The sequence below is a fragment of the Montipora foliosa genome, chromosome 11 (assembly GCF_036669935.1).
Source record: "Montipora foliosa isolate CH-2021 chromosome 11, ASM3666993v2, whole genome shotgun sequence".
Classification (NCBI taxonomy): Eukaryota; Metazoa; Cnidaria; class Anthozoa; order Scleractinia; family Acroporidae; genus Montipora; species Montipora foliosa.
In genome coordinates, this window is record NC_090879.1 from 20,348,910 (window position 1) to 20,376,089 (window position 27,180).

General features: G+C 39.2%; 1 protein-coding gene across 1 annotated transcript; it reads right to left on the bottom strand.

The window, feature by feature from the left end:
* Positions 1-1,706: 1,706 nt before the first annotated feature.
* Positions 1,707-5,742, bottom strand: LOC137974772 (uncharacterized). The gene is made up of 2 exons (XM_068821747.1): positions 5,390-5,742; positions 1,707-4,444 (listed from the first exon to the last, which is right to left on the bottom strand). The coding sequence occupies exons 1-2, from the start codon at positions 5,393-5,395 to the stop codon at positions 3,554-3,556; spliced, it is 897 nt and encodes a 298-aa protein (XP_068677848.1). The 5' UTR covers positions 5,396-5,742; the 3' UTR covers positions 1,707-3,553.
* Between the last annotated feature and the right edge of the window lie 21,438 nt (positions 5,743-27,180).

Sequence of the window (27,180 nt, forward strand, 5' to 3'; positions counted from 1 at the left end):
ATCTCAGGTATATAAAAATAACCACCACGAGTCACCAACTACGTTTTTCACGCGAAAATATCTAATACTCTATCATTCAGTCATGGGTCTTGACAAACGGCGAGCCAGCGAGTTACGCAGGTCATGCGAGTCTTGCATTTAAGTTGAATCACCCATTTCAAAAAGCGCTTTATGAAGAGTATTTAATGATCACCCATTTTAAAACGGTTAACTGTAAGATACATGGTCTTCACATGTGTTCATTTTTAAACCATTTTAGCTCGTGAATTTGTCCAAAATTGTGGTCTCAATGGATGTGACTAGTCTCTACACCAAGATCCCGCAAGAGGGGGGAATTACTGCAGTATTCAAACCATACAAGAATTTTCATAATAAAAGCACGGTCTCTCAATTCCCTTTGAAACTCCCAGAAGAATTGTGTTTTTCTCCCGAAACAGGCCTTGTTAGAGTTGTCAACCCCAATTCATGGTGGCTTAGAGGTAGACTACTAACACCAGGAGGTCTTCCCCCTACTCTTCACGAACAGTGAGTGGGTTCTTCAATATCCCACAGTGTTCATTAACAGGAAGGGTTGTGAGATGGGGATCTGAGAAGACTTGCAAGTCTAACCAATTGCAGATGAAATTAAGAAGGCAGCACTTTCTCGTTAGGGTTAGGGTTAGGGTTAACCCTCTAACCTTTTCAAGACCTTGAGTGTTACTCTGACTAGAGTTTTGAACCTGTGATCTCATGCACAAAAGTCCAATGCTCAACCAAATTCCAGAAGTGCGACAGTCCAATGTCCGAAAGTCCAATGCTCAATCAACTGAGCCACCAGTCATCGGTGAGGGTAGTATATACAGTGTAATAAGTTACCTTGGCAACAGGAAAGCCCAACAAAAACACCCTATATTTTGGCTTTAGATGCTCTGATCTCAAAAGCGAACTTGGTGACCCCCCTTTTTACTGTTGAAAACTGACCAGAAGGTCAAGATGACACTTTCTGCAGTTTTAAAAAAGTATGTAGAGGGAAGATATCCGTTTACAAACATTGATGTACTAAATACAATATGAGCAACCGTATTGTATCGGATATACAAATTATGTTGAACCAAAGGCGAGACACTTTGTATCCGATACAATACTGGCGCGAATATTGTATTGTGCTTACGAAATGTCAGCATTTAAGTGTTAATGTACACTACGTATTTTTGGTGATTCAAGACATTTTAACCTTGAAAATTGAGAGAAACATTTATGTAAATGAAGAGAAAGCTGTATCAGAAATACAGATATTGATTAATAAAACATTTCTTTTGTTTTCCCATCATGAATTATTAATGAGTTTTATAAGTTGTTTTTCAAAATGCACCAACAACAGGAACAAAAGACCCTTTGTTTCAACAGCCAATGAGGCTTTGGTTGGCACATTTATAACAATACATGAAGGTGAAATCAATGATATCTTCCCTGTAGCACAATCAGAGCCAGCTTAAAAAAACACAGAATTTAAAGTGAGGCCTTAAATTTAGCCAGTATATCAACTCTCCAAGATCGTAGATCAGCGGCTTGTCGCAAATTTATTGCGCAGCTTAATCTGGATAACCCGGTTAAGAATCTATGAGTGCTTCCGCCTACTACTCACTCAGATCAAGAGATAGGGTAAGAACTAAGATAACTGCCACAAATAGGTTTGGTGACTTTGTCACAAACAAATACGCTACTGACTTGATGTAATATGTTTATTAGTGTAGTTTGTATTATTTATGTATATATATCGTATTTAGCATTTATAAGTATCCATTTACTCCAATAGTTATATCTGACCAAACCTGTAATTCAGATTATAATCTGCTAGAGGTTTCAATAAACAAAACTACTAATTAATTAACCCATTGACTCCCAGGGGTTCCCCATTAACGAGTAAAATCGTCTGGCGTTAGACAGAGTAAGTCTGGCCGGTTTAGGCCAGTTTGGACGTCAAAAGGTTAAGGTGGTTCCGAATCTCCTTTGCAAAATTCTTTTAAACTTTGCAGAAAGTTTCATCTTGACATTCCAAACACTTTTCAACAATAAAAAAGGGGGGTCCCTAAGTTAGTTTTTGAGATATGAACAACTAAAGATAAAATAAAGGGTGATTTTACAGGGCTTGGCTGTTGCTACAGTGACATAATTATTACGGCACAATAATGACTGCATCTTGCTCAGCAATAATAATTACTGTTGTTTCATATGATACCATAATATAGCTGAAACGTGATAGAGCACTGTAGTGCCGAGAGTTACTTGGAAGTATTGAAACTTGTTTGAGCCACCTTAAAGCTGCTCCCTTCTGACTTCTTAACCCAACAAAATACCGAAATTACCACCACTTCTTTCCAAATAACATACACTATTTTGAAAAAACTCGCAATATTGGTAGCAATGCCCAGAACCACAATCGTGGGCAAAACTCATTAAGGAAATGGTACTGAAAAAACACACTTGTTCACTATTTCTCCCTTGTGAATTCCACAGCAGTTACTTCTGCTCGCCATATCCAATGTTGATTTGGAAAGTGTTCATTTCCAGGAAACTGCTCATGACCCCCAGAAAACAACATTGAGATGCGGGAGGGGGATCAAATTGTTTGCTTACAACTGAAAGCACTTGGATAGCATATTTCTTCCACTAGCAAAAAGATGAATAACCAATTCAGTGTAATGTTAAGATTCCAAAACTTAATTCCTAGAAAGGCACCTGTGAGAGTGTACAAGCTAGGCTTTAATTTTACCACATTTCCATTATTGTTATGAAAAATTAGAGGCATTAAATAGCTATTTTAAAGACTAGTGCATAGAATTCTACTTGATAAGATAAACTTGAACTCTTTATACAAAAAACCTCTTCAGAATTTTTTTAAGGTTCTTTTTGACTCACTATCTGAGCTTTATAAGAAATATGTTTACTCTCCATTCTACTACTCATAGGTTGCTTGCAATGGTAACTACATCATCACCTCATTAAATCAAGAACTTTCAATTATGGTCTCCATTTCGTTTCTTATCATACTGCAGTACACTGGTCCAGCTACATGTACCTTCCAGATTCTATCGGAACTTCTCATTATTTATATTTTAGGAGCCATTTTAAAATGACAAGTTTGAATGATTTCGAAGTAATTTAACCTTTTCTTCTTTTCTTTTTGTTTGGTTTGGATTATATTTTATTTGTTCCTTGAAAAAGGTTAGCTTTATATTTTAAAGCTACTCAAAAGTTCCAGGGAAAATAAAAGTTTATGTATGTGAATTATGCATGTAATAGAAGTATCAGATGAACTAAACAATAAGCAAGCCTGAAATTAATGGCATTTCAGCATAGCATAAAAGGATAGTTTTTCTTGATCACTACACAGAAGTTTACCTCTGGCTTGTTCATAACTTATTATTGTCCTCTTTTAGCCAATGAGTTTGGTTTTTTCCCTTCCTTAAGATAGGAAGATTTTTTCCTTCCAAGGTTTTGGTAACCCTCACATTTTGGCTCAATAACCTGGTGACTGGGTAACATTCACAAAATAGTTAAAAAGTGAATGCAGTTATTCTTCTTTCCATGTTATTGAGCCTCTGGACAAACTATTCAAAACTACAGCTGGTGCTCCGAGAGCCCTAAGCATTGCAAAGCATCTTTTTTCGACAGCGATCTGACGTGGTGTCTTGTGCAAATTGTTCCATGTTTTGGAAATCCTCTGAGCCGTGGAACCAAAGTTATCACATAAATATGTCACAGTCCTAGCAGAGCTCTCATCAGATACCAGAAGATGAAGAAATGTGTTCCCTTTCTTGTTCGCTGCAGATAATACTTCATCTTTTGTCTGAGCAGAGAGTTCGCTACTCTCCTTAATCTTTGCAAGGAGGATTTTTAGGTAAATGCGAGAACATGGATCCATGTTACAACGCCTTGCCAAGAAATGCAGTATTGTATCATGCGTCTTGACATCTTTTTCACTGAATGCCTCTGGCATGTACCTCAGGAAAACATCTAATATGTTGCAAAATGCATTTCTTAATATGTAATCAGCAGGGATCTGTGCATTCAAGCCAGTTCTGAGATGCCGCACCATAGAATGTAGAGGACCTTCCTTGTGTCTGCCTACTTTTATAGAGAGATCAAATCCTTTCTCAGTTACAAGATATTCCAAAATTAAGTATTTTCCGAGAACACAAGCCCAGTGTACCAGGGGAAATTTAAATTTGCCTTTCTTGACAGGAACCTTTCCACTGTGAAACCACTTGGCTGCTGCATACTTTTCAAGACATTTCTCAAAATCGATGTTCTCTGTTCTGTTGGTGTTTGAACACTTTATTAGTGAAATAATCAGACGATGGCATATATCTGATTCCGTAAATCCTGAGCCAGCGTGTCCAGTATGCGATGACTTGCAATCAGTACACCAAATCAGCTGTTTACTGGTTTGCATACTTTGGGTCTGGAAAAACAAACACTGTTTGTAAATATTTTAGAGTACAAATAAGCAAAACACCACAAGGTTTCAATACCACCTGAATGTCTATTTTTTCCTGAAAATGAAGCACAGATGAGAGTAAAAAGAGGACCACTGAGGGCATTGTTCTTAAATTCATTTACAAGTACAGGCAGTCTCCTTTGCAGCCGTTTTTTTGGATGTCGTGATGCCACACCCCAATAACGGCTGCAAAGGAAACTAAAGTACAGGCAACTTGCAAAATTTTGGATGGTTTTGAGCAAAACTAAAAATCGGGCAAAATAGTCTTATGGTAATGAATAAAACAATAATAACGTGAAAAGTGTAGATACAAACAAAGCATTCAGAGCAAATAATCAATTTTTGTCAGTTTTGTTGGTGCTAACAGGTGAGGAACATTTCAGACTAAGACAGTGCAGCAGGGGATGTATCTTCAGCAATCTTTTGCCAAAAACTATAGTGATTAGACTGACTGATGAACATTGAAGTTGAGAGTAAACTGAACAAGTAGTTGAAGAGAACAGAACTCCACAATGCAACCATGAAAGGTATGTTATGAAATGTAGGGGTCTACCTCGGTGTAAAAACCTGTGAAACTTTTTCTTTGTTTTGTTAGCTCGTGGTGGGGTTAGGTTATTGTTTGATGTTTTTTTGCTCTTTTGTTTTCCTTTGTGTTACGTCATCTGTGAGTTTCACAGGTTTTTACACCGAGGATGAGCCAAATGTAGACTGGTGACATCTTTTAATATAATGTGCCACTGAATCTCTCCTTATCCTACTTTACTAGATAAAAATATTCATTCTTATTAAGTCTATAAATGTCATTAGGCGCAACCCTACTGTCAATGTTGTTGTGCGTAGGTAAATGTCAGTGTTTACAGTTGAAGGGGCACCTAATACCCTTATGAATTTGAGAAAGCGTATCATTACCTGCATTTTAGAAGTAAACCTTGATTTCCAGTGAAAACCTTTAAACTGAAAACATTTCAGCAATGTGATGAAGCCCTGGTTTGTAATTCCGATGTAGAAAGTAATTCCTTCCTTTTGTCACCAATGCTGTTTCCTCTGTTAGACAAGACTTAAATCGCTTCCGCATTTTCTAGCACCCATTTTGGCCTTATTTTCCTTCAGTTTGCGTTCATGTAAGTCACTTGGAATACCTTAACTAGTTAAGACAATGTAAAAACGTAGCAGATATTTTTTGGTGGTGGATTAAATAATACCTTGGAGGTGTTGCTGGCAAAAAAAGATGGATTGAGGTTTCTCGATGTCTTTGAACCATTCTCGTTCCCAGAGCTACCCGGCCCTTATAGCCACCAAAGGCTGAGCTTAGAAGACGCCTTCTAAGCGTTTACCTGGACTACAATGTGGCGGATATTCTAAAAGTACATGAAATCACGAAGCGATACTTCTTTTTACCCCTTTTCTATTTCGCCGCTGACTGTTTTAGTATCCTGTATAGTCTCTAGGATTATTAAATATGTATTTATGTATCTATGTATGTATCTATGTATGTATCTAGATACGTAGACTTGAACTAGGTCAAAAACATTTATTTGCTACTCCGAGTTTCATGCTTCTCACGAAGCAATCATCAGGCAATGTATGTATCTATGTATGTATCTATGTATGTATGTTTACGATTTCTTTTCGAACTCAAATTTGCCTTCAACGGAAGAAAAGAAGTCATTGTTTCCGCATCCAATAGTAGTCTGGCTGAGCGGGTGATGTATATTCTATAACCCTTCCCTAACACAGCCCGCTCGCAGGCCAGAGAATTTATGGATGGCTAGCATTGTTTCTTTACTTTCGACGGAAATGATGGCAGGACAAATATCGACGCATACGGGATTTATTGCGTGGTAACTGACCACCACGTGACGTAAAGTAGCCAATAAAATCACGCGAAAATTAATGAGTGGGTTAAAACGGAAAAAATTAAAACAATTACAGTCTTAATCAAGAAATGACCGCCGAAGTTTTATCAGAATAACACACAAAAAGCGGTGACAAACATCAGATACATACATACATACTTTATTTTTACTTTAATTTTTTATTTTTACTAAACAAATACAACACGCTGCAGACATTCCCCGCATACATACCCTATAACGTAAACAGATAAACAAATCCGAACGCATACCTTTCATAACGACCAATATTCCATCACTTCAACATAATAAAAAAACACTACAATCTACTTCTTTCTTCTGACAGTTGCAAAAAATGCTTTCCCACATCTACCTGTTGTGGCTTTCAGGCGCTCGCCTAACCTTCGAGACCTGCTGGTAACAGCTAAACTGTCCCCTAATGTATGAAGGGGTAGTTTCTAGAGAAACTGTGGTGCTGCGTCGGTGGGGAAGTAGTATACAAAAATTTGGTTTTATCAACGGAGTTAATAATGTAAATTGGCCACCGTACAGAGATTCTAAAAGCTTTTAGAATCTCTGTACGGTGGCCAATTTACATTATCAACTCCGTTGATGAAACCAAATTTTTGTCCCCTAATGTAACTCATTCTAATTCCGCACTTCCTTCCGGTTCTTTTCGCTGTGGCAAAAACTGCGCTACCTGTCCTTACATTTTCCATGGACTAACCAGCTCAGTCGGTAGAGCGGCGGAGATCTAACCCGCAGGTCGTGGGTTCAATTCCCACCCTGGTCAGAGTTTTTCTCTGTCCTTGTGTGGGCCCATTTCCAACAGTAGGGCTAACGCTCACATGGTACATATGGGATAGAAATCTAGCACTTCACATTAAACTGTATTCAGTTAACTCTGTTTAAAAGCCTTATCTACATGATTCAATGAAACAGATGCCATCTACAGTACATAGGAGAAACTAAACGACGTTTAAAAGACCGTTTTAATGAACACCGCCGCACTTTAGATAACGCTAACACCAAATCCAAACCTACTACAGTAGCAGAACATTCCTCTCCTCTCCCCACAATATCTCTAAGGACATGCAATTAATTCCTATCGAAAATATATTTTCTAACAGAGACTCAATCCGTAAGGCCAGGGAAGCTTTTTTAATTTTAAAAGGCAGGACAATTGATCCCAACGGGCTTAATATCCGCAACGAAACGTATTAGATTTCAGTTTATTGTTTTGAGTGATTTCCGTTATTTTTCCGTGACTCTTAGTATTTGAATTCAAATTCGTTGTAACTGCCATGTTTTATCACATTTTTTCCAGTATTACGTCAGCATCGATTTACTATATATATATATATATGTACATAGAAGCAATTCAATGTAAACTCTCATTGTACCTGAAGAAGGCTGGTTTGGCCAGCCCAAATATAGCACACCACTAAAATCAAATCTACGTTGTATCGGCTCTTGCTTAAAACTTATTAGCTATTAACTATTAAGTAACAATGGGACGTGACAAAAACTAATAAAGACAAAGCTTTTCGCTACTGATGTTTGTCACCGCTGTTTGTGTGTTATTTGTGATACAACTGAGATGGCCAAAGAAAAAGAGTATTTATGTTTAACATTTTAGAAAGCTTTTTTATTACTTAATTTGCCATTTGCTTTATCGAACGCTTTATTACTCGGGCTTCCGTCTAAAAGCGCTAACGGTTTCCTTTGTTGTATGGTCGCCAAGAGGGGAGGGGGTCATTATTCTAGGCTTTCCTGACGAGGACCCCGGAGACTGGGGACGAGGATCGTAACGGGCTGTGTTTTGCGAATATCGCACTTCTTCGTTTTCGGAAACAAACGATTCAATACTCGCTTTCATCAAAGTGTTTTGATTCCACAAATGAAATGATGTATGAATTGAATCATTTTTGCTTCATGCTACATACATTAAGACTAATATTGTTGGTAAGGCATTGCTTTGGGCGAAATCTGTTTGCTGGGACACAAATAATACTCAATCTGTTTGGGGTATTTTGGCCAAGCCCTGATGAGCTGGGCCGTTTATAGAAAATGAGCATGGTAACCTAGGAAATACCCACATATAGAAGACATGATCCCAGCAAACGTGAGGGCACAGCCGCCATCCACAAGAAACTAAAATTAGGGAGGGGAGAGAGAAAGTTGATTTTGACTCTCTTGAATCAGATGGTGAAAGCAGCCCTCCATCTAGCTTGAGCACATGGCGAACGATCTAGAGAAGTTCTAGGATGACAGGAAAGCCCAAACTGCAACATGGGAAATAACTACCGTATTTACCCGTGTATAAGTCGATCCCATGTATAAGTCGACCCCCCATTTTTGATGGCAAAAAACGCCATTTCTTAATTCCTTTGTTAAATGTTCATGGGACACTAACCTTGTATTCTTCGATTTCTGGAAATGTGGATACACGAAAAAATCAGGGCCTCAAGCGCTTAATAGTTTTGTTGTTAAACAGGTGTTATATATGCGGGCATTTTGTCTTTGAGTTTCGAAAAAGTTCTCAGAAAATCGAACATGTAAACCTCAAACTCACCTGTTTCGTTGTTCAAGGATAAAGGGCTTTAGAGGATAAGCACAATGCAACATCACAGAAGCAGGAGTCAATCTTTGAAAATAACTTGGGAACGATGCGAAAATGTGCAAGATTTAATTGGTCCTTGACTTATAATTTCTCAAATGACAAACAAAACAAAACTCATAAACTAAACAATACAAAGTTTGCAAAAGCATTTAAATCTGCCAGGTTTGTATAAAGAATAAAAAACATTCATTACCAACCAGCATTTTCACGCAACACGAGTGACGATGCTTGCACGCAAACACGAGGTATTGCGCCAGGTTACTAAGCCGTTGAATGATCGTGTGTTATTCGAAGAAACAGAAATGACTTTTAGAGCTTTCTGCCTTTGGAAAACGAAAATTTCCAGTGTCTATTTCATATTTGTGCTTGTGAGTATCTTCAACATTTAGAGTTGGACAAATCCTTTTTCATTTCAACTGGAATTGCTTACATTCGTTTTGAAGTCTTTTACGTTGGCTTTTGTCCACTGCCGTCGTTATGCCCAAGACAACGTTAACATTATTACCGGTATGTTAATTTTGAATAAATTACTTAGCTGGAACTTGGCTCAAAATCTTTGACCCGTGTATAAGTCGAGGGCGATTTTTGGAGCTTCTTTTGAGGCCATAAAAGGTCGACTTATACACGGGTAAATACGGTAACTACGCATGTCACCCCCAGCATAAAACCATTTATTTCCTCTGGGCAATAAATTTCTCATACTGAACTGCGGATATGAAATCAAGTGAAGCTATGATCCTCGCAGTTACGAACGCAAAGAGAAGCCTGAAAAATTTAGGACTTCGACGGGGTTTAAACTCGTGACCTCGCGGTGACCTTGCGATGCCGGTGCGACGCGATGAACGGCGCCATTCACCAGCTTTTACCAGAATGCATTGCATTTGAGCAGAACGCTGCCCACCCTGCCAGCAGAGTCTTTTGTTAACTCGACGAGAAAGAAAGGACTCTGCAGAAATCATGTTAAGTCTTAATGAGTATGCGCAAGCCGTTGCTTGGTGACAGTCTCAAACCCAGGCCAAGTCTCGATCGCACTCCTAGACGCTATATTGATTTTCGTACTGCAGACTCGATTTTGACCTTCGCCTTGTCAAAAATATGATGCGCGCGCCGCCTAAACCGGTTTGACCGGAGTGACTAGCCAAGAAAATTGGGCTGCGGGGACTTAAAAGACTTGACACGATTTCTGCAGAGCCTCTCTTTCTCGTTCTCCGTGGAGTTTTACAGAGGCTCTACTCGCAGGGTGAACGCCGCCAAACACTCTGGAGATTGCTTGAGCGCGAGGTCCTGCAAATATTCGATGAAACAACACATCATGATCTAAGAGAGAAAACTCACAACAATTACAAATCTATATTATTATTATTATTATCCTCGCATATAGATCTTACTGTGCAAAGTTCTGCCAATAAATGTTTCAGTGATCAGAAACATAATAGTTAACTTCCATACTTTGTTACATCCATTTTCGCAATTCTGCCAAATAATCGCCAAAATGCATTTAAGCTTCCATCCATCAAACTTCCGGACATCGCAGGAAAGAATGGCTTCGTCTCCATTGTATTAAATCTTATAGCTTTAGTTCACAGTTTGGCTACCACAAGGAAAAATACCTTGTGCCTTGCTCACTTCTATGCACCGTTGTTTTGCTTACCAATGTTACACTCTTTTTTATAAGAAGATATTTTATAAGAATATCGAGACTGAACGAACGAACGAACGAACAAACGAATGAACGAATAAATGAATGAATACGGTTGGAATAGGTGAAGTGTCACTAGCGGTGTGATCCTCGCTGAAGAAGTGTTCAGAGAATCTGGTGGGCTTGGAGAAGGTGGTAATATTGTCGACGAAAATTCACTTTAAACGCACACTTAAAACAGAAAACCCCATCTAAGGTCAGGCCCTCTGACTCTTTGCACCCGAAATACACCCTCAAAAATTTAGGGGCTTTTACGAAAAACACCCCTGAAATCGAATTGAGATCATCAGTAGTGGGTCGCCGCATCGCAGTGACAGGAACCATGACGTCGAGCAAAGAGTTATCAATTTAAAAATTCCATCGATTTCTGTGGCATTTATTGCATGGCCAGAATACCTACAGCCATCTATTCCAAGCTAGTCTTTTACCGACAGGGTAGTCGGTTGGATAGGATTACTTGTTGGTAGATAGATGGCCCAAAGAGGCCTTTTAAAGAGCAATTAATGAAGCACCTACCTACCCATCCCTCCCATCACATGATATCTCTAGTGGCCTTTGTTTCAGATTATTCGCCTCCTTTCACAGAGTTTTTGTCAGCTTTCGATCTGCTTGCCAGCTCAAGAAACCACATTCCATCTAGATGTCGAGGTCAATAGGCTCTCTGTAACCTATCAGAATTCAGTGTTTATACTCAGTTCCACTAATTTCATCCTTTTCCTTTTTTGGTTGGTTTAAAAGTTGATTGACATGCTCTCTGGCGACCAGAATTTATCAAGAAATTTATGTTTGTTACATAACTATTCATGTTAACCACTGGTCATATGAAACGTTTGGAGGCGATGTTTGTGACCTTAAACATAGCGAAGCGCATCCACATGCATCCCAGTTTATTTGGGTTAAAAAGGCATGTTTGGTAATCATTATGGACCACAAAAACGCACTGAAATTTATTTGTCATGGGGCATGCAGCCACTACTTAACAAATAAACTGATATGCAAATGACATCAAACCCCACAAATCTCTTAAATTGCGAAAGTTATTCTCAAGAGGGATGCGAACAGTACAATCTTTGTATTCTTTAAATGTGCCTGGGCTTTGTTTTGTTGTAAGGATGCAAATCAGTTCCATTAATGTACCAAGAGGAGTCATGCTATTAATAAATTCGTTAGCACCGCTTCTGACGGTTTCTTTGAAACTCCGCAAGTTTTCATATGGTTGTATGCTATATAGAACTTAAGTTTCTATGCAAGGAGATGACATCAATCAGATGCATGGAAAAAGTGGAAAAGAGGCGAAGAGAAAACACGGCATCGGTTTTGCGTCTCCAAATGTGTAACCAAAGCTAAAACGTTTAATCGCAGCAGTCTTGCGGAATTATACGAAACTAAGGATAAAGAAAAGACAAAAGCTAAGGTAAAAAAATCTGCAAAATTCCGAGTAACCCTGACTTGCAAAGGGGAACTAGTCTCCACTGATATTGTTTACCAAACCAACGGAATAGCAAACAAAAACAACAAGGAAATATTATTAACTGTTACCAGCCGTGGGTTTAAATTTTGCATTGACTCAAAATGGAAGAAAAGAGTGTTGTCAGAAGGAGACTTTCTGCTGTTCACACAACCGGAGTTTCAGCTTCACCACTGCTCAAAGATAGTGACAAAAAAATAGCAGACCGGTATAGTCAGGGCAGTCGTGTGATAGATCTGGATGAAAATGGCAACCAAATTACATGTGACAGCAAAGACACGTGCAAGGAAAGTCATAGTGGCAATGTCGGAAGGCTCTTTTCAGAGGCGCGATTACAGACAAGGGGTAATACTCTTCTTGTTGAAAGACAAAACTTTTCGTGTGAAGCAGCGAAGTTCATGGATTCGTGTAATAAAAACAGAAATAGTAATTTAGGAAGATATGATTTCCTACATTCCTTCGAAAAAACAAACATACGTCACACAAACGTAAAGGCAGATGACATCAAGCCTGAGGACAAAATTTGTCTAAATACAGCGACAATGGACTCAGCAGTTGAAGCACCCTGGCAATACGTGGATTCATTTGACTCCGAACGACGCATTCAATCTACAGGGTCAGTTTTGGTGAGACCGTCTTCAACTTCGAAAACTACATCATCTCAGGAGAATTTGTTGAGGCTTCGTGAGTCGGAATACACTGCTGGCTCATGTGATATTGATCTGACAGTGAAAATACGAAAACAATCAGCCAGGCGGAGAATCAATCGCATACTGAAAGCAGAGAAGGAAAAGGAAGAGCAAGAAAGATTGGCCATGCAAGAGGCCGAACAAAAACGAAGGGAAGAAGAGCGGAGAAAGAGAGCACCCACACTAAGAAGCGCAACTTTTGCTGTCATGGCAATGAATGTCTCAGCCGCGGGTTATAATTTCAAAAGTTTCACAGAGAAGAAGAAATGGCTTGCAGAAAAGAGGATGTGGACACGGCAAATAGTGAGTGAAAATTGTTAATTAACTGCTACTGTTATCCAGTCTTTCATCAGTTGAGCTTTGCGAGTGGTGAAAATGGTGTTTACTATAGATAATAAGTGAAACTAATGTGTCTATAATAACGCCCTTGTGACAATGATCCCTACCACAGCAACCTGACCAAGGACATTAAGTAATCGGTCCAGTAGACTCTTACACGGTAAAGAAATTGCCTTTATATGCCCTGCTACTTTTATTTTGTAACCAACAAAATTCTCTTTTAGCTGGCCCAATTTTCTCAGTTATAAGACTTAGCAGCATTCATTTCTTGCCACTTTTTTCTGCAGGCAAGAAGCAAATTTCGCTGGGCCACCCGTATGTTGATTATACTTTCTCGCATACTCAAGGCGCTCATGACTTATTCCGTTGATTTAACATCCGAAACCGCAACTCAGAAATCCTTCCGTAACTTGCGCGATAATACTGAAGTCAAGGAGATTCTCTTCAACAAATCACTGTACCAGAAAGGAAAATCGGTAGGTAAAAGTTAATCAGTAAGATAATGATAATTTCTCCTCCCACTCAAGATGGCACTTGTTTACACCTGAAAGATGAAGAAGAGTGCTTCACAGCCTGGGACTAGCCCTTAATTAAAAGGCTGAAGCTTATTCCTTCAATTCAGTAGTATTCTCTATTTTCGCATTCTCAATAATACACTTTGTTTTCCACCCAGATTTTGCATAAACCATTCTTTTTAAATGCTATTGGAACACTGCATATTCCCAAGGGCATTTGAAAACAATGGTTTATGCAAAATTTGGGAGGCAAACAAAGTGTATTATAAGGAATGTGAACTAGAGAATAAAGAAAATGAAGGAGTTTATGATTATAAACCAAATTTACCCCTGAACCTAGTAACAACTGTACGTGGTGTCGGCTCTTGTAATTTCTTTATCTGCTAGAAGTATACCTTGTTTAGTTTACCAACTTGATCCAAAGAATGAAGAGGGTAGTTTCTAAAGAAACTGTGGTGCTCCATCGGTGGGGAAGTAGCATACAAAAATTTGGTAATATCAACGGAGTTGATAATGTAAATTGGCCACCGTTTCAGAATCTCTGTACGGTGGCCAATTTACATTATCAACTCCGTTGATATTACCAAATTTTTGATCCAAAGAATACCTACCGGGAGTTAATATCCACGGTATTAACCTGCTTAACCGTAACAATCGTAATTTTGTCACAGAGAGCTCTAACCTGCTCTACCTTCACTCATTTTAAGTTCTTTTCGTATTTTGTACCACTGCAGCAATATGCCTACGTTCCTGATTGGGCCAAGAAGATACTATCAAAATCGGCCATGGAAAGAACAGAAAACGAACTGCGTCAGCTGCACTCCGTGCTAAAGGGATTGACAGCTTATGATAAATTTACCTACCGCATTCAATTAGCCATGTGCAGAGCGATGACATATATCAAGTAAGCACATGTCTATACAGTTTTGGCTTGCCTGTTTCTTGTTTTGACTTCACCCTCGACGAACTGAGCAAGACAAGCACCGAGATTTCGTTTCTTAATCCCGTGTTAGAATTTCAAAACTTTGAAATTGCAATAAATCTACCAGAGAATGTGTGCTACATCATTATTCCATGGATGGTTGCGGCCTGTTCTTCTGGGCCGGGTAGTTTGAAGAATGATTGCCAACGGAGTGAATGAATGGTTACTAGGTAGTCATCATCATCACTTATTTTAATATTTACCAAAAGCTGAAAATAGTGAAGCTAATCGAGTCGGCTGGGATGAATAAGATAAAACATGTTACTTGTGACTGATAAGGACGAGCATTTTTTTTTTCTTTTTCTAAGAATAACCTGGTGACGAACCAGCTAACTTCAAAATGTAACTTGCTTTCAAAGGAAAGAGTATTCTCTCTTTTTTTGGCTTGAAATAACATGCATTTAAACATGGCCAAAACGTTTCTTTGTAGGGTGGAGCATCCGCGAGTGGTGCTGCGCAAAGGACACAGGGGTCTCAGTTTTTATTTCATCTTCTCTGGTTCCGCATTTGTGAATGTAGAGGAAGAATTGGTTAAGACAGGTCACGTGACGTGGCACACGGCCATTACGTTGCAGCGTGGGGATAGTTTTGGGGTAAGAGAAAGATTCTACCAGGTATTAAAAACGTTTGTGTGACACTACAAAAGGACGAAAATCACGTGCGTAGATAGGCTGTAGATATCACAGACAATTCAGTTAACGGCTCATCCGATTTATCACGGAGGATATGAAGCCCACTAAAAAATACAAACATAAACAAATATTGACATCATTAACCTAACTCTTTATATATGTGGAGTATTCATTAGAGAAGGCATCATTATTAAGCTTTGTTCCATTAACAGGAGCTTGCCCTTCTCAGAAACATCAGAAGAACCGCTTCGGTTGTGGTGCGAGAAGACGCCGAACTTTTGGTGGTCGAAAAGGACGTTTTCTCAAAAACATGTCCAATAATTTTTGACAAAGAGCTAAATGACAAGATAAAATTTTGCAGGTAAGTTTGTAAATGCGCTGTTAACGTTTGTTAACGGGAAATACGCAAACAATAGAGACCCACAAATAACAATTAGTTAAGGCTCGAGCAAAAATGAACGAAAAACCTGACTGCATGAAACCAAGCAGACTGAAAATGCCGCGGCGATTTGTGGATCAACGAAATTTCTGAGTATACTAAAATGACGTGCCACTAGCACATCACCACGGGCGGGACCGATTTCTGGGGAAAGAAGAAAAGTACGTCCATCATAGAGAGCGAAAGTAGGAAAAAAAAGCATCCAAAAAAAGTCAGAAGTCAATAAGTCTGATGCGGCACTTTTGAGAAAATTTGCTAGAGTGCTGTTCCAAGGTGAAGAACACCGAACTTTGGACAAGTGGATTGATATTCACTACCTAGGATTAATGGAAAGGAAAGGGAAGGGAAAGGTAAAGGTACACCTTATTTAACGTCGGAAGTTCCTTTGCTCTCTAGAGAGTATTCTCCCAGGAAGCCGACGATGCGCTCATTTTACCCACCTCTTTTCATCAGTGCTCCGTTTTAAGGGTATTTAAAGAAAGCTACTTAGGTTACACTGAAAGGAAAGAAGTCGAAACGTGAGATCCGGGGATCGAACTCGGGACCTCTTGCACCAAGGCCGCGCACTAACCGACTGTGCCACCCTTGCTCCTCCTAAGTATCTAATACTAGATTGCGCTGTAGAGCACTAATCGGGGACACTGTAAATTGAAATTAGCAAGTTAACGCAAATAAAATCAGTTTGGTTTTTGAGGAGAGGGGAAAACTGGAGTACCCGGAGAAAACCTCTCGGTGCAGAGAACCAACAAACTCAACCCACATATGACGCTGAGTCTGAGAATCGAACCCGGGCCACATTGGTGGGAGGCGAATGCTCTCACCACTGCGCCATCCCTGCACCCTAAAGGAGTAACAGAAGTCACTGGGACCTGAGTCGACCTTGCAGGTTAGTCCCACTGCTATAATTTAGAAATGCGTTAAAGCAACGTAAAGGACATGTTTTCATCAAACATTTGGCCTGCAGAGAAGGCATGTTCAGCTTCCAAAAAATGATAGAGCGTGTGTTGCGATGCCGCATCACAAGAGGCAATTTCAATTTACAATATCCCCAATTAGTTCCTTTCCTTTTATATTAACCTAAAATAAAGCGTTTTTACCGGTATTTTAGGACTTTGCCCCTGTTTGATCTATGGCAGGATGACGCCCTTATAAACCTCTGCATTGAGGCACAAATTCAGCAAGTGAGTCTACCTAGCACTTCACATTACACTGTAATCAGTTAAGTCTCTTCAAATATAAGTGCTACACGGCCAACGTTTGCAAAAACGTAATCCTTCCTTGTACTTGTACATGTTCATACAATACAATACAATACAATACATACTTAATTGACCGCTCCCCATAGGGGCTTTTCAGGGCCAATGAAACAATCAACGAAACAACAGAACACAACAACAACAACAACTTTTAAGAATCCCAACTGGCCGGAGGCAAACCAGTTGGCTATTTACAAGTGCAGCAGGGAGGTTGAACCAGGGACGACCAGGTTCAAATTCAACGAGTGGTCAGAGCGGGTCTTAAACCCGGGATCTCCGGATCTCAAGGCAAGCGCCCTAACCACTGGGCCACACTGTCTCCTCATTACCATGAATTCAAGATCTTCAGTTCCCAAGACTTGCTCCCGTCTGATCTTGTAGCTCAGTCGGTAAAGCAGCAGTGATCCAAACCGAAGGCCTTGGGTTCAATTCCCACCCTGGTCAGTTTTTCTTTGTCCTTGTGTGGTTCCGTTTCCATAAATAGAGCTAACGCATATTTCAAATGGGGTTGAAACCTAGCACTTCACATTACACTTTAATCACTTACCTCTATATAAACATTAAGCAATTTACGTATTTTCACGAAATAATCTTATACTGTTTTATAAACTTTAATTTTAGTGGAAAATAAACGAGGTAATCGTGAAAGACAGTGGTAAGGAGTTAAATTGGATTTATCTCTGTATGCAGGTAAGTCGCATGCAATGCACGTTATCACATAAATGAAAAAAAATGCCACTTTATCTAATCCCTCAAATCCAATGGCATCTATCCTTCGCCGTCCACTCCATCGAGTGGTATGTTAGTTGCTTGCTCTCTTCTCATTTATTCAGTCAACTGTCGATTATACGTAGTAGCCGACAAGTCCGGCAGTTAGTGCGTTACGATCAGTGCGCTCTTCAAAAGTCAGTCATTGATGGATACAATACCCATTTTTCATTCATTAGCTGTGTATATAATTTCTTCAATCTTTTTCGTCAGTCGAAAAATTTATCCGACTATCAGTCAGTGGGTCGTCTGGCCATTAATCCATCAAACCATCATCCATACATCCATCCATTTATAACATTGCAAAAGTAAAGTGCGCGCTCTGATTTGTCAATTTCCCATTTTCTAATTTTTCAGTGGACGAATGGTGACCACGAAATCATTGACACGTGCGCGGGAAAAAAATAATTCCTTTTTCCTCAAACTGCAATTAATCACACGCCGGCCATGTTGAGTCCCGAGGGATTGAAAACTTTTGTTTTGCGCATGCACCGAAACTCGTTCCCAAACATTTCAACTCGAGGCTCGGGGTATGAAATCTATTTCCTAAGACCAATATGGCCACCGCGCGAATAAGGCCCATAGTAACCGACCAGTGTACCACCGAAACTGCTGAAATTTCTTTGCAGCTATATGAAAAAAAAAGATTTTAAAATGTCATGTTTTAACCCGTTAGCGGGTATTTTGCCCGATCCACTTGCAAATCCTTTTGCGAGCCTAAGTGAGAGCTAGCTCGACGAGTTAATGAGCAAGAGGCATTCAAAGAAGACAAAGGATTTCACAAACTGTCCCAAAATGTCATAAATCAAATGGTAAACAGTTCAGCGTGAACTATCGATTTACAGTTGCTCTTGGGAGGTTTACTAAGCATTCAAGAAGCTAGAGTCAACTCGGCTATCGCCTCGTGCTACTCTTACGCTTCTTTCGTGCTATAATTCGATGCTCCTAAACAGAATGCACTATACTAGGAGTTCAAAAGTGGATAGTTGTACCACATAGGACAGACCACAACATCTGGAACTCCTTGCCCTACTCTTTGCGAATAGTGAGTGGGGTTTTTTTATGTCCCACACAAGGCCATGAAAATTAAAGGGTTGTGAGACGGGGCCTTATCCGAGAAGACTAGAGATTCTAACCATTCGCAGATGTCATTACAAAGGCAGCACTTTCTCCTCAGTTACTTTAGGACCCTGAGTGTGATCCCGCCGGAGTTTTTGATCCCGCGACCTTCCGCAACGTGAGTAGTCCAATGCTCAACCGACTGAAACAACTTAGCAATCTCCCGCGTGCAACTTTTACTCGAAGAGTACGCGATTTACTATTTGTTAATTAACACTGAATCGATGAATCGATCGATCGATCGATCGATCAATCAGCCAGTCAACCAGTATGAAGTTATCAGGTGAGTCAATGGGTGGCTTAGTATATAGTCAGAGTGTGTCGTTTTACATTTTGTCCTCCTTTTCAAGGGAAAGTGCTCAGTCATCAAAGTACTTGATTTGCGGCAAGTTGAGGCTAAACAAGTTCACTCAAAACGAATAACAAAGGAGGGAATCTACTATCCCAAGGGCCTCGTCAGAAGGAAAAACAGATTTCAGACCGACATTTCTAAAATTTGGATCAAAGAACTCCACAAAAGCTTGGAAAATTCTTTCAGCTTTGGCGAAAACAAGACAGTGGACGAACACAATGGGTATGGTGAAAGGTTGATGAAAGAAATAAATGACTGCTCTGTACATGTGTTTTTTCACAATAGCGTTAACTGAACGAGCTAAAAGCTTGGCTTCGTTTTCTTAACCAGTCTTAAGTTGGCACATTGTAATGCGGTCTATTGAAAACTTTGAGCCGAAAGTTGTAAAGGTCAGTTTAACTTCTTGTTACTTTCAAAAACTTGAGGTAATGTCGTTCGTTTCCACCTTCATCGAAAACTTAACTTTCTTATTAAAAGGAGTATTCGGAATCATTTAATTTAATGAAGGGTAATTTCCTTTCTAAGTGAGGGGGATTAGTAGTTATTGTAAGTTTTGTAAGTATGTAAGAATAATTTCCTTTTTGAGGGGGCTGGGGATGAATAGTAGTTAGTATTAGTTTTGAACGAACTGTAACTGTGAATTGTGCTTTTGATACTTTTATTTCTGGTAACGTTATCAGTGGCGTCGTCAGTTTTAATCTTGTAAGTAGTGTGCACTGTAAATAATATTGCAAATGTAAAAAAAAAACTTTCTTATTAAAAAGAGTGTACAATATATTCACAATGATTGATGTGATATGTGCAGGTATGTGTGGTCTGACTCAGAATCGTCCGACGATGAAGCCTCAGGGGTTAAAAGAAATCTAAAAGCGATGGACCCACCATCTCATGAACACATCATTGACGAGGAAGAAATACAACAAGAACAAGCAACGATGGAGGCAATTCCTTCTCAACTAGAGAAGCAGGATAAGGCTTTTTCTCAGGATTTTTCTGATCTGATCAAAATCGACTCTAAGACTGGAAAATTAAACAAAGATGTGGTTTATCTTGATGTAGCATCCATGGAGAAAGGAGATATCTTCGTAAGTAATGGCGTAGCAACGAGTGTTATGTAAACTGAATAACCTCTTTAACGACTTACGATTTCTTAGTTTTTAACTTCTTTACGTATAGAGCGGTTTTCAATTGAGTGTCGTAAAACAAATACCAAAGTAATTTCTTCGACCAATCACAACAGGTGGTTCATTGTAAACACGCAATGAACCAATCCAAATTCATAGCAATATTCCATGTAACTTGGTTTTGGTTTTCATTCTCATTGGTGGATAAACTGGCGCGAGATTTTTAAACCAATCACTAAGCGTAGCAATTGCAATTGCGTAATTACTTTCCACAATCATTCCAAAACTGTTTATCACGAGTCAGGGTTACAGACAACAGGAGGTCACTTGTATAGTTCTGTGTATCTCAGTTAAAGTATTACCGAACTGAAGTAGAAGAAAAATTCGGTATCCATATTAAAAAATGACGCCGGATTCAGTCGTAATTTCAATAAAGCACATCAACTTGTCTACGATATTTCGCATTTGTTTATTTATTTAGTTTTTATATACAAAATTCGAGTAAATTCTCACTGATTCGCTTACATTGTATCCATCATTGAGATCTTACTAAGAGTACTTTATTGAATCTTAATTCTACATAAAAGAACATGTTTAATGGGCCCATTTGTGGCAAAAGTGATCCGGGCGTTTCCCATCTAAGACTACAACCAGATTTTATTTTCATTTTGGGGCGTTATGTGCATTAAGACAATGGATATCCTGTTCACTGAAGCATGTTACAGTCCCAAGAGTAAATCACTTGTATTGTTTTTATGCAAAGAACTCCTAAAACGTATTGCATTATGGGAATGGGAAAGTAGTGAATGATTTTAATTTTTCAGGATGTCTCGCAGCTTGTCAGACCAACAGGAAGGAAGCTGATGTTAGTAAGTAAGGGTACAGTCATGATGAAAATCAAGAGAGATGATTTCTTTCGATATTCGACAAAACAAACGTTAAAGCAAGCCAGGAGAGTTGCACAGGAGCTTGAGTAAGTGGCTGAACTCGACTTTTCTTTCTATAAGAGCCATACAATGTTATATTTTTTGCCACAGTTGCTTGTAATCTCGCAATCTGATTGGCTAATTTGCCGTTGTCGATAAGAGTCCAGACAACGCTGCTCGCGACACACTCGAGTCAATTTGTCACGCATTGTAATAGCCAATCAGGAACGCTCATTTTGGGAAAGTTATGGACAACGCTCGAGCTCGAGAAGAGTGGAAGGGGAACTTCCTCCCGTAATACAGAAACAAAATAATCTTAGTCATCAACGACGTCGCAGTGATGATGATGATGAAAATGATGGCGACGATGATGAAAAGAATATAAAACGCGATTTTTTCTTATGAAAAGACCCGTCCCCAGGGGAAGGGGGCTACCTTATATGGGCTATGTAGGTATATGCGGCCCAAAAGGGGATGATTTTTTAGCTGTTTTGGTCTGAAATAGGGTATCGATTTTGACCATTTCTGTTTGAAATAGGGTATGGTTTACGTACTTAAGTCTTGAATTGGGGATGTTTTGGAAGAAGCTACTTCTTCATCATTAGGTGATAAGACCATCAACAAAAGCCCTTCTCAAATTGTCACGCCAACCGTGCAACCACAGAAATATGTCTGAAATGGGGTATCAGTTTCAGGAAGCGGGCTGTACACCCCCAACCAAATTTCTCTGGGGACCCGTCCGGCGTCTCTTTATTAATCATTTCCCTGGCCCGAGTTCTTTACTGAAGTCCAGAAACCCGGGTAACTTGTGCAGATCGCATTCAGAAGTCGGAGCTTCAGCTTTCCTCTTGAGAATACCAAAAATTCAGATGACCTCAATCTTCAAAGTTTATCACTTCCTTCATTTTCAGTTACCCCTCTGAGAAAATGATCTGTCGTTCATACAATGAGCGCTGTTCCTGGGAACAATTCAAAAGCAGACAGTTACAATCGACTATGGGCAGCATACAAGAAAGGTGTATTCGTCATTTCAACTCATTTGAACAGAGCATACCCGAGGTGAAGCGACCGCTGAGACCTGCCCGCATTGATTGTGGTCCTTCAAGACTTGAGAAATTTGATCAGTATATGTCCTTCGTGTATGGCAGTCAGAAGGCGCGCGAAAGAAAGTATCACTGACTCTTTATGTTCTCCCTTTAATAAAGACATTGCTGAAGGCTGCCTAAACACTGGAAAAATACATCGTGAAATAATTTTCAGCACTCGAAGACTGAAATTTCTAATCTCCGCGCGGCAAAACCAGCCTTCTTAGGGTACAATGAGAGTATGGTGTGGTATGGTATTTTATTTATCCACATTACACGGATGAGTACAAGACTCGTTTAAAAGTGAACGTGCCAAATAACTCTAAATCCATACATATTAAGACATAAATAAGAAGGATGAAATAAATAAGGGGAAAACTAGCTATATAACAATCCAAATTAAGATTACTTAGCATTGTCTTTAAAACGTTAAGAGATCTTAAGAGATGGGGTGCTCCTAACACAATCAGGTAGATTGATCCATAATCTTGAGGTGATGTAAAGATATGACCTTTTCATAAATCTACTGTTATAGGCAGGTTGATGTAGCTTGTTAACTAAGGTCATATCCACTATTACGAAATATGAACATTTCCTTAATATTGATCGGTCACGTATTGTACATGCATTTATAAAAAAAGGGTGAGAGCATGAGAATATCTACGATGCTCTAGAGTCTTTTGGTCAACACAGGTAAGTAGGTCACCATATGAGGATGACTTGGACATATTCATAAGAGATCTAATAGTGTACTGATTTGTAAGCTCCAGCTTATTAGAAAGACCAGATGATAACCCAACTAAAACCGGAGCACAGTATTTAAAGTGTGGCAAGGTAAAAGCCTTGTAACTATTAACCATTGTATTTTCCCCATTGAAAATGTCGTTCAGAAGTTGTGCGTCCATGCATGGTTCCTTCACTAACTTCATACATATATCCTCCTGGTTATACATTTCGCCGAGTCTTGGACTGTGAATCCATTTGTGCGGATCCTCCTGGGGAGCAGAGATGCGCTGTTGGCCCGAGAGACCCTTTTAACTTGTGTACAAATTGTCTTCTTCTCTCTCGTCCGCCTGTAAATCGTTGTTCATGTCGATCCAGTGTCATCTAGTTGGAGAAAAAAAAGGTTCTGGGATAACCACGTAAATTCCCATTCGCTGTCTAGATTGGCCATTTAGCCAGCATGGTTGCTCTGATAGTGTAGTGGTGATCACACACCCAACCGGTAGTCAAGGGGACGTGTGTTCAAATCCCGCTCAGGGCATAAAAAGTTTTGCTCCCAATGAAAATGTCATTCAGGGGTTGTCTGTCCTTGGTCCCTTCAAACTTCATTAATTAACTACATTTCGCCGATTCTTGGACTGTGAATCCATTTGTGATCCTCCTAGGGGGCAGGTTTCACGAATGGCCTGTAGATCCCACTTGTGAGGTCAAATGTCACCTCTAGGAAGTTAACTGTTTTTTTGTTTGCTTCGATTGTCATTTTGAGAGCGTTAGATTTAAAAATGTTGCTGACCTCTTGCTTTGTTTTCTCAATTTCTCTTGTTGTTGCTTTGCATGCAGCCAAACCGTCGTAACGGTAGAGGTCTACTTTATCTTTGAATTTTCAGGCGAGTAAGGACAGGATGTACGTACCAACTAGTTCGCAGGTTTCACCGCCGTCGTATGAACGCATCGTCATATCAAACATGTTGTCAGCATTCTTTTTTGCCCAAGGTGAGCTCTGGTGGGATAGGACTGACTTTTTTGAGTGAATGATAATGTGGCAACCTTGTTGAGTAACGTTGGTGAATTGGGATGCATAGTCTAGCGCTTTCATGAGGAGTCGCTCTGAGATGGATGGGTAGACGTCACACGTCGAGGGTTATGAAGACGTGTTGAGTTTTGTTTGGTATTGCTTTGAACCATTCTATGGCTATGGAAAATCCTAAGGAAATGTAAACCCTATAATAATATTAGAAAGAAATGTAATTTGTGCCTTTATGAGAAATTCATAATAATCTGTAAAAAAGATCTAGGAAGCCTAAACAGACGAAACGAATTAGCAAGCTCATGCCCCCACACAAACAGATATGTCCTAAAAAACTTTAAAGTAACGTGAATAGAAAAAAAGCCGCACCATAGTAACCACGCATTTGTCTATATATCGCCAGTATTCACTTACTGGCAGGTTGTTAATGTTACCTGATGAGTGTGGTCACGCTTTGGTCATACGAAAGAAAGTTGTAGTAATAAAACGATGAACCCTCCTGAAGTCCTGAACTTATCAACAAGAATATTCACTGCTCCTATAACAGTTGAGCGCTCTTCGAAAATCTGTACACCTCAAGGTAAAAAAAAATCAATAATCACCAATGTAATTATACTAATACTAAATAGCCCAATCTACATTGTACTGGCTCTTGCTCAAATTTATTATTTTCTATGCGCGGATTTATTTTCTCTAACTGATCATGACTATGGCAACTCCATTTTTGGATGTGGAACTGCTTACTTAAGTTTTTAAACGTATTTAACTTGTGCGTCCTTGCTGCTGTTATAAATCAGCAGGCAGCGCAATGTCATATTATTTTAAAGCTTAAGTATTGTTATTATTATTATTATTATTATTATTATTATTATTATTTCACTTAACAATCTGTCATTTTCTCTTCATCAAAAAAAACGTCGGTTTTGGATATATATTGAACATTACAAAAGCAACGCGACACAACGCACGTTAATCTCTCTTGATTGCTGCCATCTTTGGAGAGATGGATCTAGCATCGCGTTTACGACAGCACCAAAGGGTGTTAAAGGTTAGGGTTAAGGGTTAGGCCACATGCTTCTTGTCATAAAAGCAAGAAAATTTTCTTCTTTTATTTAGTCTCTCTCCTCTTGAGAAGTGGCTCGATATCTGTTGCTAACGGGCAAGAAATGAGCTAAAATCAAACTATTTTCTTTGAAACCATCACAAATCTAAGGTTGAAAAGCAATCTCTCTCCTTTGCGGCAATTGATATGTTGAAAGATCTCCCATCTCCTTTAAAAGACGCCAGTGTTTTTGCGTTTGCGGTAGATTAAGTGTTACTATTAAAACAATAAATGAATCCACCTCGTTTAAAAAGTATACACAATTGAGCAAATAAGGTTTCTTCACTTTTTTATTTTCTTTTTTTCCTTTATTCACCTGCTGTCTTATCAAAACTTTAAATGTGTTATACACCTTATTCCAAAATGGCCACCATTTTAGTATTCTTTTGTTTCCATGCAAATTGGCCCTTATGGTCTTCTTCAAGGTTAAATATCCTTTTGAATTTTACGTTTGAAAGCGAGGCCATAAGGGCCGATTTGCATCGACAGAAATGAATACTAAAATGGCGGCCATTTTGGAATAAGGTGTATGAGAACTAATAGGTCAACGTAGCTACCCAGCTCAAATTTTACTATTAATTGAATAAAGTAGTTTATTTTTAGAATGAGCGAAATAAAGATTCTTGATTCTTGATAAACGCAAATAGTCCATTTTACAGTTGTGTGCTTAGTTACCAGGCCTATGAATGAAAGTGAGGCTGAAGTTTACCTTGTTTGGAGAGTAACCTCATTGCTATCAGTTATGTAAATTCTTACACAACATCATTAACATAAGAAAAGAAGGGAGGTCTGTATCATAACGAGGTCAAGAACAGCCTCACTTTCATTTAAAGGCCAGGTTACTAAGCACACAACTGTAAAGAGGTCTATTCCAACCTTGCAATTGCTGCTGGGTGTTCATATGCTCTCCAGTACTCAAATGTCATCATCGTTACAAAAGTTCACTTAGTCCTCTTGTTAGGTTTCGGCAATTAGGAAAATAATATGTTTAAACTAATTCACGTTTCATTTCTGCGTCTACAGAGAGATAAAAAGGGATTTGTATCCCACCCTTCTGCGACCGTGTAAACCTAAGTTTCGATGCAGCATTTTACCACATGAAGATGTAGACTAATTTTTGGCAATAAAGCACAATTTAATTTCAACCGCTTTTAGTTTATCTCAAAATCCAAAGTTTTTTCTTTGCCCACTTTTGAACACGTAACCGTTTCTCTTTGCAATCCGTATCGCAGCTCACGGACCTCATGATGTGTCAGGCGTTAGTTTTATCTACATTCTTGTTTTATGTCTTCGACGATGAATCACATCGAAACGTGACTATATTCCTGCTATGTTTTGGTTTTCAAGGTCCTGGTATCTTTTGTGCCATTAAGACCAGCACGTCTCGCAGTTATTCATGCGCTTTTAATTTTAATATTTAACGACTTTTCATGGGAAATACAATCCATTCCATTCAATCTTGGCAATCCGCGGAAAACAGAAAATAGTTTTAGTAGAGTACATTCGGTTTCAGTAAACAAAGTGCATCATTGAATTGCAGGGGTTTTCACAAATGTAATGGCACTTTTAGCAATCTACATAAAGCGTGACAGGGCCCACGTAAAAACGGTTATTAATTTTTCAAATGTGAACTCGTTAACTGACTACCTTGACACTCATGAGACTCATCACTATAACCGCACTATTGCGTTGCGGCTCAACCTTCCTTGTTTTGATATCGCACCTTTGTAAAGCTCATTAAAAAGAATAGGAACACTTTTATTTATTTAAGCATACGCAGCTGAAGGAGAATTTAAGGCAAAACCTGAAATATCAACAAAAGGCCGTGATGGATGGTCGTACATTTACTATCGTTTTCTCTCTCAGCCAATCGGTCAAGTGCCACTTTTTGCGTGGTCATGGAAGTCAAAAGGCACGCCAGTAAATAGTTGACAAAACCACTCGAAATCAGGACCTCGTCAATTGCTTTTAACTGTGGC